The sequence below is a fragment of the Sapajus apella genome, unplaced genomic scaffold, assembly GCF_009761245.1.
Source record: "Sapajus apella isolate SASKATOON/1434 unplaced genomic scaffold, GSC_monkey_1.0 scaffold281, whole genome shotgun sequence".
NCBI classification, from domain to species: domain Eukaryota; kingdom Metazoa; phylum Chordata; class Mammalia; order Primates; family Cebidae; genus Sapajus; species Sapajus apella.
Genome location: NW_022437221.1, coordinates 58698 through 71578, shown reverse-complemented (window position 1 = coordinate 71578; position 12881 = coordinate 58698). Strand labels below are relative to the sequence as shown.

General features: G+C 58.6%; 2 protein-coding genes across 9 annotated transcripts in view; both read left to right on the top strand.

The window, feature by feature from the left end:
• The window catches only part of PALM (paralemmin), a 39380-nt gene extending 30304 nt beyond the window's left edge, over nt 1-9076 (top strand). For all 4 annotated transcript variants that reach the window (XM_032272077.1, XM_032272074.1, XM_032272075.1 and 1 more), the window contains one exon: nt 7570-9076. In XM_032272077.1, coding sequence (XP_032127968.1) covers nt 7570-8099 — 530 coding nt within the window. In that variant the 3' untranslated portion in view covers nt 8100-9076. The remainder of the gene's footprint in view (nt 1-7569) is intronic.
• MISP (mitotic spindle positioning) overlaps nt 1-12881 on the top strand; it is a 28474-nt gene that overhangs the window by 7680 nt on the left and 7913 nt on the right. Inside the window, exon 2 of one of the 5 annotated variants that reach the window (XM_032272069.1) lies at nt 9288-9780. The gene's annotated coding sequence lies outside the window, so the exon portion shown is untranslated. Of the gene's footprint in view, nt 1-9264; nt 9781-11659; nt 11723-12195; nt 12209-12881 lie in introns of those variants that run through there. The other 4 variants (XM_032272070.1, XM_032272068.1, XM_032272073.1 and 1 more) reach the window with 4 other exon arrangements.

Genomic DNA, 12881 nt, shown 5'->3' with positions numbered 1-12881 from the left:
AGCCGGGCTGGAGGGGCGAGGGGAGCCGGGCTGGAGGGGCGTGGGGACCTGGGCTGGAGGGGTGTGGGGAGCCGGGCTGGAGGGGTGAGGGGAGCCGGGCTGGAGGGGTGAGTGGAGCCGGGCTGCAGGGGTGAGTGGAGCCGGGCTGCAGGGGTGCGGGGAGCCGGGCTCATGCAGGGAGAGGAAGGGTGCTTTCCCCGGAGCCTGGGGCCGGGCGGGGCTGTGTCCCGAGGGCTTTGGGTGCTCTGGGTCCCGGGGGGGGGGGGGGGGGGGCTGAGGTCTGATTCGGGTTTAATGGCTCCTGGTGGCCTAGAGGCAGACAGGCTGTGGGAGGGAGGAGGCCGCCGCGCACACAAGCCCCAAAGTCAGCCCCTCCCCCTCCCTCCCCGTCCCTCCCCTCCCCCTCCCCCTCCCCCTCCCTCCCCCTCCCTCCCTGTCCCTCCCCCTCCCCCTCCCTCCCTCCTCCCCTCTCTCTCTCTCTCTCTCTCTCTTTTCTTTGTATTTATTTGTTTTTTAGAGACAGTTTTCGCTCTGTCCGCCAGGCCGCACCGCGGTGACACCATCACAGCCCCCGCAGCCTCCAGCTCCCGGACTCGGGGGACCCTCCCGCCTGGCCCCCAACGTGCCGAGTCACACGCTTTTTCCTTGTGAGACAGAATCCGCCAACCGTAAAATTCTGCCTTATTGGGAGGCTCACTTGGGCCGGGGACACGGAGGCTGCCGTGAGCTGCGATGGCGTCACCGCACTCCAGCCTGGGCGACAGGCCAAGACCTGTCTCAAAACGAAAAAGGAAAGCAGCCCGTCCCCATCAGGCGTCACTCCCCGAGACGTGCCCGGCCCGGCGCCCACGCCTCCCCTCTGTCTTTCTGGATTGGCCTGTCCTGGACATTTCTCACGCCTGTAATCCCCGCACCCTGGGAGGCCGAGGCGGGCGGATCACCTGAGGTCAGGGGTTCGAGACCAGCCTGGCCAACATGACCTGTCTCTACTAAAAATACAAAATGACCCAGTCATGGTGGCAAATGCCTGTAGTCCCAGCGACTCGGGAGGCTGAGGCCGCAGAATCACTTGAACCCGGGAGGCGGAGGTTGCGGTGAGCCGAGATCACGCCACTGCACCCCAGCCTGGGAGACAAGCGTGAAACTCCACCTCAGGCTGGGCGCGGTGGCTCACGCCTGTCATCCCAGCTCTTTGGGAGGCCGAGGCGGGCGGATCACAAGGTCAGGAGTTCGAGATCAGCCTGACCAACATAGTGAAACCAGTCTCTATTTAAAAAAAAAAAAAAAAAATGAGATCACACACTGCGTGTGGCCTTGTGTCTGGCGTCTCTCACTGCGTGTGACGTCCTCAAGGTGCATCTGCAATGTGGCCTGGGTCAGAGCCTTGCTCTTTTTCATGGCTGAATACTATTCCACAGGTCGGGTGGACCGCGTTGGGCTTACCCCTTCTTCCATCTGTAGACGTTCGGGCTTCCGTGCGTAGAGTGCTGGGGAGATTTGTGTGCAAATATTTGTTCACGCCCCTGCTTTTGAGGCCTCTGGGTGTGCACCTGGGAGCGAACTGCTGGGTCCTGAGGTGACTGGAGCTCAGGGAGGGCCTGCCGCTTTCCATGGCAGCTGTACCGTCTCCTTCCCGCGGCTGTCGGACAAGGACCCAGTTTCCCCGTGTCCTCACCAGTGCCTGTAGCCCCTTCCCTTTGCCCTCCTGGTGGTGTGAACTGGGGCCCCCTGTGGTTTAGATTCCCAAAGCCTTCCGTTCTCAGCTTGGGCCTCTCCAGCGCCCCAGATGCTGTCAGAGGGGTCCCCACAGCCCAGCTCCCTGGGGGGGATTTGGGGTGTGGTACGGGTAGCATCTCAGCTCCAGCTCGTCCCAGCCATGTGGGCCTGGGAGTCCCCATGCCTCGCCTTCCCCTCCCCCACCCCCCCTCCACCCTCTGCAGCCTCACCTGGCCCCGGGGGATTCCAGACTTGCCTGCCGGGCTGGGCACTGGTTGCTTAGCAACGGGAAGGTAATCCGTTTCCATGGCAGCCCAGGGCTCCCATTCCTGTCTTGGGGCAGTGGTCAGTGAGACACTGAATTCAATTCTGCATGATCCAGACACACCCCACCCCCCGGGCCTCCTGCCCAAAGTCACCGAGAGGCCTTGAAGCATGGACTCCCCTCCCTGGGGGTTTAGAAACTGAACATAGAGAGCACTTTCCTTCTGGCCTAGAGCCAGGAACAGGAGCCCTGACCCTTGGCCCAGAGGAGGCGAGTCCCTGGGCCCCCACTGTGTCCCTACCAAGTCCCAGCGTGGTGCAGGCAGCTGCATTTCTAGAAGGAATTTGCAGGGCTGTGATCTAGGGCTGGCTTCAGACCACAGCTGGGAGTCCTTCGGGGGTGCCGAGATCCGGTCCTTGGAGGGTCCAGCGCAGCTCAGAAAATGACAAGTCAGAGAGACACAGATAAGGGACTTTGGAAAGTCTTGGGAAACACATACAGCAAGACTGATTATATGTTTAAAACGCATCCCAATGGAGAATTCAAACACAGAACATTGGCAGAACGTGACCACCACGACCTAGGCTGCCAAGGAGGCTTGGGGACTGTTAAAAGCTTATGTCGTCTGCTCTGTGTTCCTCTACCCCTTGAAATTTAAAAACACCTTTCTGAGCCAGGAACAGTGGCTCACGCCTGTAATCCCAGTACTCTGGGAGGCTGAGCCAGGTGGATCATGAGGTCAGGAGATCAAGACCATCCTGGCTAACATAGTGAAACCCTGTCTCTGCTAAAAATACAAAAAAATTAGCCAGGCATGGTGGCATGCACCTGTAGTCCCAGCTACTGGAGAGGCTGAGGCAAGAGAATCGCTTGAACCTGGGAGGCAGAGGCTGTAGTGAGCCAAGATAGTGCCACTGCACTCCAGCCTAGCGACAGAGAAAGACTTCTTCTCAAAAACAAAAAAAACAAAAAACAAAAATACACTTGAAAGTGAATAACATAATCTAATCTGTGGGATGCAGCCAAAGCAGAACTCGGAGGAAAATGCGTAGTCTTTAGGGCACTTCGTAGAAAACAAAAAAAGAAATGAATGAAACTTAAAATGAATGAAAATGTTAGTTTAAGATCAATCAAATACACTCGAAAAAGGAAAATATCAGAATCCCTGTAACATCTAACCTCCAGTTCCCCAGGGTGGGTGGTCCTGTCTTGTATAAGAGAAACAAACCTAGACGCGGGGACACAGCAGGGGTTTAGCCCTGCGCAGATATATGACCTTGGGCCAGTCGCTTCCTTCTTTGAACTTTCATTTTTGCTGTCTTTACAATGGGAAAGAATACCTACTTTTCAGGGTGATCGCGTGGGAGCCAGTTGGCTAAAATATGTGGAATTATAGGCCAGGTGCAGTGGCTCATGCCGGTAATCCCAGCATTTTGGGAGGCTGAGGCGGGCAGATCACCTGAGGTCAGGAGTTCAAGATCAGCCTGATCAACACGGCGAAACCCTGTCTCTACTAAAAATAGGAAATATTAGCCGGACGTGGTGGCGCACACCTGTAGTCCCAGCTACTTGAGAGGCTGAGGCAGGAGATTCACTTGAACCCGGGAGGCGGAGGTTGCAATGAGCTGAGATTGAGCCATTGCACTCCGGCCTGGGTGACAGTGAGACTCCCTCACACACACAAAAAAAGGAATTACTGTAGAGTTAACCCTTGAACAGCACAGGTATTAGGGCCACCGACCCTGCGCTGTTGAAAAACCACGGATAACTTTTCACTTTCCCAAAACGTTTTTTTTCTGAGATGGAGTTTTGCTCTGTTGCCCAGGCTGGCGTGCAATGGCGCAATCTCAGCTCAGCGCAACCTCCGCCTCCTGGGTTCAGGCAATTCTCCTGCCTCAGCCTCCTGAGTAGCTGGGATTACAGGCACGCGCCACCATGCCCAGCTGATTTTTTGTATTTTTAGTAGAGACGGGGTTTCACCATGTTGACCAGGATGGTCTCGATCTCTTGACCTCGTGATCCACCCGCCTCGGCCTCCCAAAGTGCTGGGATCACAGGCGTGAGCCACCGCGCCCGGCCTATTTGTGTTTTTTTATTAGAGACGGAGATTCACCTTGTTGTCCAGGCTGGTCTTGAGCTCCTGACCTCAAGTGATCAGCCCACCTCGGCCTCCCAAAGTGCTGGGATGACAGGCGGGAGCCGCCGTGCCGGGCCAGTCTTTCCGAACTGAAATGCTAACAGCCTCCTATTGGCTGGAAGCCTTCTTGATGGCACAGGGAGCCGTAACACGTCTATTGTATGAGTATTATATAATATATTCTTACAATATAGCAAGTTAGAGAAAATAAAATTGCATTAAGAAAATCAAGGCCCTTGTAATATTACAATATTTTCTGATATTAATCCATTAACATAACTATTGACTGATCTATTTGGCTAACTGATAATCACCCTTTTGAACTACTGCAGGCAATAATATGCATGGTACCTAATGTCTGGTTCTTCTCTTGTTAAGCCCGATCCAAATTTTTGATGTGTCTTGGCAGACCTGAGCCAGTCTTCCAAAGAGCTAAGATAACAATTAGGAAAAGAACACATTTAGCCATAATACTTTTGAGATAACATTTTTCTTCTTTGTACTTGCTAAAGCAACGTGCCCAATTTTCTGGAACTGTCCTTGTAAGTAGTTCCAAACATATCTTATTTTCTGCACTTTGATGCATCTCACCTGCAAAAGAAAAAAAAAAGAAGGAAAATCGAGGCCAGGTGCGGTGGCTCACGCCCGTCCGTGCTTTGGGAGGCCAGGGTGGAGGAGCCTGAACCTCAGTGTTCAAGGCCAGCCTGGGAGACATCAGGAGAACTCGCCTCCACAAAAAAGAAAAATGGCCAGGTGTGGAAGCACGCACCTGTGGTCCCAGCCGCTCGGGCGGCTGATTTGGGAGGACTGCTTGAACCTGGGAGGTCGAGGCTGCAGTGAGCGGTGATCCCGCCACTGTACCCCAGCCCGGGCAACAGACTGTGACACTGTGTCAAAAATAAAGAAGAGGAAAGATTCTGAACGCGGGCGCTCACGCCTGTCATCCCAGCACTTTGGGAGGCCGAGGTGGGGGGAGGACCTGAGGTCAGCGAGGCCAACGTGGTGAAACTCCGACTCTACCAAAACCATGAATATCAACCCCGTCTCTAGTAAAAATACAAAAATTAGGCACCTGTGGCCAGGCACGGAGGCTCGCGCCTGTAATTCTAACACTTTGGAAGGCTGAGGTGGGGGGATGATGATGGCATGAGGTCAGCAGTTCGAGACCGGCCCGGCCAACGTGGTGAAACTCCGACTCTACTGAAAATATAACACATAGCTGGGCATGGTGGCACGTGCCTGTCATCCCAGCTACTCGGGAGGCTGAGGCAGGAGGATCACTCAGACCCAGGAGGCGGAGGTTGCAGGGAGCCGAGATGGCGGCACTGCACGCCAGCCTGGTCTGCCTCAAAGAAAAGACAGGCACCTGCGATCCCAGCTACTTGGGAGGCTGAGGCAGGAGAATTGCTTGAACCTGGGAGGCAGAGGCTGCAGTGAGCTGGTATCTCACCGCCGTAGCAACTCCAGCCTTGGTTACAAAAAAAAAGGAAAAAAGAAAAGGAAAAGAAAGAGAAAATATATTTACTGTTCATTAAGAGGAAGTGGCTCATCCTAAAGGTCTTTGTCATCTTCATGCTGAGTAGGTGGAGGAGCAGGAGGAGGGGTTGGTTTTGCCGTCTCGGAGGGCAGAGGTGAAAGAAAATCCACGTAGAAGTGACCCACACAGTTCAGTCTCACGTGGTCCAAGGGTCACCGTGCTTCAAAACGGGAAACAATAAAATCCCAATTTGTGACCGGGCGTGGTGGTTCATGCCCGTCATCTCAGCACTTGAGGTCAGGAGTTTAAGACCAGCCTGGCCAACATAGTGAAACCCCATTCCTACAAAAAATACAGAAAATGACCAGGCACGTTGGTGCAGTCCTGTAATCCCAGCTGCTCAGGAGACAGAGGATGAGAATGGCTTACACTAGGGAGGCAGAGGTGGCAGTGAGCTGGGATCGCGCCATTGCACTCCAGCCTGGGCAATTCTGTCTCAGAAAAAAAAAAAATCCCAATTGATTTCTTTTCACTCTTCCTTGGTTCCTAATAAATGCCTTGGTGCCTATAGATTTCCCTCATTGGCCGGCGCGGTGGCTGTCGCCTGTAATCCCAGCACTTTGGGTGGCCAAGGTGGGCGGATCACCTGAGGTCGGGAGTTTGAGACCAGCCTGGCCAACATGGAGAAACCCCGTCTCTACTATAAATACAGAATTAGCCGGGCGTGGTGGTGCACGCCTGTAGTCCCAGCTGCTCGGGAGGCTGAGGCAGGAGAATCGCTGTCACCCGGGAGGCGGAGGTTGCCGTGAGCCGAGATCGCCCCACTGCATCCAGCCTGGGCGACAGAGAGAGACTCAGTCTCAGAAACTAATAATGATAAAAATATGGCTCACGCCTGTCATCCCAGCACTTTGGGACGCCAAGGCAGTTGGATCACTTGAGGTCTGGCCACCATAATGAAACCCCGTCTCTACTGAAAATACAAAAATTAGCCTGGGCCGGGCGCGGTGGCTCACGCCTGTCATCCCAGCACTTTGGGAGGCCGAGGCGGGTGGATCACGAGGTCAAGAGATCGAGACCATCCTGGTCAACATGGTGAAACCCCGTCTCTACTAAAAATACAAAAAATGAGCTGGGCATGGTGGCGCGTGCCTGTAATCCCAGCTACTCAGGAGGCTGAGGCAGGAGAATTGCCTGAACCCAGGAGGCGGAGGTTGCGGTGAGCCGAGATCGCGCCATTGCACTCCAGCCTGGGTGACAAGAGCGAAACTCCGTCTCAAAAAAATAAATAAAATAATAATAATAACAACTTCCTCATTGCACGACTCTGGCTGCATCTGCAGAAGCCAGCAGGGAGCTTCCATTGTCTGCCAGTTCTGAATCAGAAAGCTAGTTCGTGCCGGGCGCGGTGGCTCACGCCTGTAATCCCAGCACTTTGGGAGGCGGAGGCGGGCGGATCACCTGAGGTCGGGAGTTCAAGAGCAGCCTGACCAATATGGCGAAAGCCCGTCTTTTAAAAAAAAAAAAAAAAAAAATAGAAATCTAGTTCGTGATTTCCTCTTTGACCTCGAGGAGGTGATGAGCTTTCCCCAGGATTCCCTCCCGCCCCGAGACAGGTGACTCCCTCTGTCCCTCCCGCCTCCAGCCAGGTCACTCTCTCTGTCCCTCCCGCCTCCAGCCAGGTCACTCTCTCTGTTCCTCCCGCCTCCAGCCAGGTGACTCCCTCTGTCCCTCCCGCCTCCAGCCAGGTGACTCCCTCTGACCCTCCCGCCTCCCGCCAGGTGACTCTCTCTGTCCCTCCTGCCTGCAGCCAGGTGACTCCCTCTGTCCCTCCCGCCTCCGGCCAGGTCACTCCCACTGACCCTCCCGCCTCCAGCCAGGTCACTCCCTCTGTCCCTCCCGCCTCCGGCCAGGTCACTCCCTCTGTCCCTCCCGCCTCCAGCCAGGTCACCCTCTCTGTCTCTCCTTGTACAGTGGTCCATGCTGTGGACGGCACCGCCGAGAACGGGATCCACCCCTTGAGCTCCTCCGAGGTGGACGAACTCATCCACAAAGCGGACGAGGTCACGATGAGCGAGGCAGGGTCCACGGCAGGGGCCGCAGAGACCCGGGGAGCCGTGGAGGAGGCGGCCCGGACCACGCCCTCCCGGCGTGAGATCACCGGGGTGCAGGCACAGCCAGGCGAGGCCACGTCGGGCCCGCCGGGGATCCAGCCGGGCCAGGAGCCCCCGGTCACCATGATCTTCATGGGTTACCAGAACGTGGAGGACGAGGCAGAGACCAAGAAGGTGCTGGGCCTTCAAGACACCATCACGGCGGAGCTGGTGGTCATCGAAGACGCCGCGGAGCCCAAGGAGCCCGCCCCGCCCAATGGCAGTGCGGCCGAGCCTCCCACAGAGGCGGGCACCAGGGAGGAGAACCAGGCGGGGCCCAAGGCCACCACCAGCGACCCCCAGGACCTCGACATGAAGAAACAGCGCTGTAAATGCTGCTCCATCATGTGAGCCGGCCCGGCCCCTGAGACCCCGGCCCCCACCCCCACCACAGACACCCACCAGCCCGGCCCCTCCCGGCGCCTGCCCACCCTCCACCCACAGCCTAGGACCGGGCGAGTTGTTACATGTTCCTTCCGAGTTTTCTTTCACTGGAAAGAGGGACAGGGGCCCCCGCCTGTCACCATGCCCCAACACTCCCCCCGAACCAGAGCCGTGCTCTTGCGCCTGGTAGGAGAGGACAGGGCAGACCCGCTTTTCCCGAAACGAGGCCCCCCCACGTCACGGCAGCTTCGCAGACGCGGCTCGCGCCCACCGAGGTCCTGGCTGGTGGAACCCGCGGCCTCCACGTGGCCTAGGCCAGCCTGCCACCCTCTGGGCCTCCCGCCTGTGCCTTTCTCTGAGGGGACACCCCGCCAGAGAGGGCCCCGGGAGCTGGGGGGCACTGGGGCCTGCTCAGTCCCCAGAAGGGGACTCCACGGGGTTTCCCAGCAAAGGCGCTGGCCCCCCAATCTCAGGCAGTTGGGGTGAGGCCGTGCCTCTTTTGGGGCTCAAGGTCTTGGGTGGAGGAAGAGCCCCTCTGGCACCCCCAGCCTGCTGTGCCCCCATGCCCTCCATGGGCCCAACCAGTGGACAGTGGAGTCTGAGGGAGGGGTACACCTCGGGTCATCCCCCCACTCGGGAGGGGCCTGTAACCCCTGGGCTGTCTTCTAGATGGGGTGAACCAGGGGTCATTGATGTGCCCCTGCACAGGGCAGGGACCGAGTGAGCCACTCCTTGCCCTGAGCTTCCAACCCCACTGGGCCCTCCTTCCTCCTGGTGCTAATTTGGGGACCCTAGGGGCCGCCCCCGGCCTCTTCTCCAACCTGCTTGGACCAGGGTCCTGGGTCTTCCCAACCAAATCCCAGAGATCAGGCCCCATCTGCCAGCTCTACTGGGCTTGGAGCATGTCCGGGCAGTAGAGGGAGGGACACGGCCTGGGACAGGAAGTCTCCTCTTGGGTTGGAGCAGGAGACCCTCATTTGCCACCCAGACCAATGTGAGCCTGCCCCCAGTCCCCTCTCACTGGAATTGGCAAGGGGCTTCCCTCCTGGGGGCAGCCACCCTCGTCCCCAGAGGCACATTCGTGCACATTCTCACAGACACCTTCTCACGCGTTGGCTTTGGACAACCAGGCTCCAGCCTGGTGCCCGCGCTCAGCCTGGTGCCCGCCTGCAGCCTCAGCAGGGCAGGTACGGGGCCACCTCGGAGGCGAGCCTGGGTCCCTGCCTCCGCTCTGCCCCTGGGTGGCTGGGAGGAGAGGCCCTCTCGGGGGTGACCTGGGCATCAGCCGCGGAACCCCCTCCTCCTCCCTTGAGTCCGCCCGAGTCCCTCGAGCCGCGAGCCTTCGCTGAAGTGCCCTTGCTGCCCCTCTGCTTTTGGTGTGTGACGAGGCCCCCGATGTTCTTGATTTTCCCAGAGAAGCAAATAAACCGCGTGAACAGCCCCAGTTCCTGGAGTTCTTGGCTTTCAACCTGGCGAGGAAGGCGTGGCCAGGCCAGGGGGGTGGGGCCTTCAGGCCTTGGAGACATAAAAGGGAAGCTGATCGGGGTTCGGGAGAGCTGGCTTCACCCGCCTGCACCTGTTCACCTGCTGGGCTCACCCTGGGCGCCGTGGGGTGGTGGGAGGCGCTGGTGGAATCCCTGCCGTGCAGGTAAGGCCTGGAGGTAAGGGGCTGCTGTGGGGAGCCCCTGGGTTCTGCATTCACCCCACCCTGCCCTTTGGCTCCTCATTTTGCAGGGCTCACAGCCCCTGGGTGATAACAGAAGGGTCCCCTGGACACCCCAAGCTCAGCAAAGAAGCCGGCCCCTGAGAGATACACAGGGGGCTGGGGAGGAAGTGTCTGTATGGAGAGACCAGCTTCACGCTCCGGGGAAGGTGCCCGGTAGCCCCACTCTCTCTCATGCTGTGGTCTTGGAGAAGTCACTGCCTCCTCTGGGCCTGTTTCGCCATCTGTGAAATAAGCCTTCGGGGCCGGGTGCGGTGGCTCAAGCCTGTAATCCCAGCACTTTGGGAGGCCGAGGCGGGTGGATCACGAGGTCAAGAGATTGAGACCATCCTGGTCAACATGGTGAAACCCCGTCTCTACTAAAAACTACAAAAAATTAGCTGGGCATGGTGGCGCGTGCCTGTAATCCCAGCTACTCAGGAGGCTGAAGCAGGAGAATTGCCTGAACCCAGGAGGCGGAGGTTGCGGTGAGCCGAGATCGCACCATTGCACTCCAGCCTGGGTAACGAGCAAAACTCCGCCTCACAAAAAAAAAAAAAAAAAAAAAAAAACCCCATCCTGAGCAGCCCTGCCGGATTGCCAGATTCAGAGCTGGGAGTCTTTTTACTGGAAAAGAGACTGAGGTTCAGAGGGGTTCCACAAGCAGCCGAGGGGTGGGTCAGGACAGAGCCCCAGCCTGGGGAACTGAAGCTGTGCCCACTCTGCTGTGTTCCTCCCCCTCGTAGATGGCACTAGGCCAGTGGCCCGGCTTCCCCACAGTTGCCGCTACCCACAGTCCCAGCAGGCCCTCTGCGCCTTGACCAAAAACCCAGGAGGACCCTGGGCGTCTGAGGACCTCCATGTCCCCATCTTTCAGGGGGGCTGCGTCTTTTGACCTTGTGCAGTTTTTTCTTTTCTTTTCTGAGTTGGAGTTTCGCTCTGTCGCCCAGGCCGGAGTGCAGTGGTGCGATCTCGGCTCATTGCAGCCTCCACCTCCTGGGTTCAAGCGATTCTCCTGCCTCAGCCTCCCGAGTAGCTGGGACTACAGGTGTTTGCCAACACGACCAGCTAATTTTTGTATTTATAGTAGACATGGGGTTTCACCATGTTGGCCAGGCTGGTCTCAAACTCTTGGCCCCAAGTGATCCGCCCATCTCGGCATTTCAAAGTGCTGGGATTACAGGGGTGAGCCACCGCGCCCGGCCCCCTTGTAGGGTTCTTTATGTTGATGGGGCCTGGGGAATTCTCCCCAGCAGCCCTGAGGGAGCTTGGGCATGATGTTCCCCCACAGGGAACATCATGGAGGAGGAGGAAACGGGACTCAGAGAGGTCAGGTGGGGCAAGAACCCAGGCCACACTGAACCTCCAGAATCTCCCAAACCTGCTTTATGCAAGAAAGGGGCCAACTAGGGGAGCTGCCCTAAGGGGTGGGCTGGGGCAGGAGGCACAGACAGGATTGGGACTCAGCCCCTCCGCGCCCCCAGGACACACAGGCCACTGTGGCTGCTGAGCTGCTGTGTGACCCTGGGCACACGCTGTCCCTCTCTGAGCGGGGCTGAGAGGCGGCAGCAGAGCCAGGCCGCTGAAGGTGATTTCGACTGAGTTCTGGCTCCTTGGGGCTGTGTGGAGGCCTGGGAGTGGAGGGGCAGCCCACAGCGGGCACCGTGCCCGCCCTTGCCCAGCCTGGTATCGTCTTTCTCCCTCCTCCTCTGGACTTTGTTTCCTGAGCCAAGCCCAGGTGGGGCTGGGGGGGAGGGGGCACACCTGCTTCCCCTGGGTGGGGCCTCTCTCCCCTAGCAACCCGGCAGGCCGGGCGGAGCTCAGAGGCCTCTGTATCCATCGAGGAGCCAGAGCTGAGGCCGCAGGCTTCGGGGCCAGGAGCTGGCGGGTGAGGCTGGGGGCGCCCTGGGCTATGCCGGGCCGGGGTCCTGTGTGGGGTTGGGTCCACATTTGCGTGGGGGTGTCGCCCGTGGTCGGGGTCTGCTTACCTGGGAGGACTTCAGTGCAGGGAGGTCCCCTGCCCCATGCCATTGCCCTCAGGGACTCCCTGGGGTGCCTTTCCCTCAGCCCCCCATGCACTCTGGGGCCTCAAGGGGACCCACTGGGAGAGCGAGGCCCTTATCCCTGAACTCTGCGGGTGCTTCAGTTTCCACCACAAGCGTTGAACCCCAAATCACAGAACCGTCTGAGGGAGAGGCCGGGTTGGCACCCCCATGGCCAGAGGCCACAGCGGCCCCTCCGTGATTAGGGGAATTCCAGAGGCTTCTAGAGAGAAGCTTATTCACCCCTCCAGGCCCCTGACTGGAGGTTCTGGGCAGTAAACACCTCCCGGGGTGCTGGTTTGGGGACTCGGAGGAGGGGTGGCTGAATCCAGGTGGAAGCAGCCTCAGGCCGGGGGCTGGAGGCTCGGCCTGGGTCCTGGGTGGGGGGCGAGGTTCTAGCCTGGGTTCCGGGGCGGCCAGCAGGGACTTGGCCTGGTGTCTGCGGATGGAACTCAGCCCAGGGGCCCAAGGAGCTGAGATGACTCAAAAATGTTTGCAGCCCAGAGGGATGAGAAAGAGGAACGGCCCCTCCCTGCCGTGCGACTCCTGTCCTGAGGCCTGACCCCCGCAGGGAGCCTTTGCCCCTTGGATGGAGGTCAGCCGGCTGACGAGGAAGCATGTGTGAGGCCCCAGGGCCCATAAACCCAGTTTCATTCTGGCATCCACAGGGCACAGGGTGGGGCCGGGAGGAGCAACCCAAGGGGGTTTCCTGGAGGAGGAGGTGATTTGGAGCAAAGTCTGAAAACTGGCTTCGAACACTGGTTCTGTCATTGCTGTGTGGCCTCTGACGGGCAGGTTCTCTGGGGGTTTCAGCTCCCTCTCCCAAAAACCCCAGACAAAAACGGCTCCAACAGGTTACGGGGTGACAGGGTGCCGAGGTCCTCACCACCGAGGGGCCGTGCAGGGGTGAGGCCCTCACCACCGAGGGGCTTGCAGGGGTGAGGTCCTTACCGCCGTGGGGCCGTGCAGGGGTGAGGTCCTTACCGCCGTGAGGCCGTGCAGGGG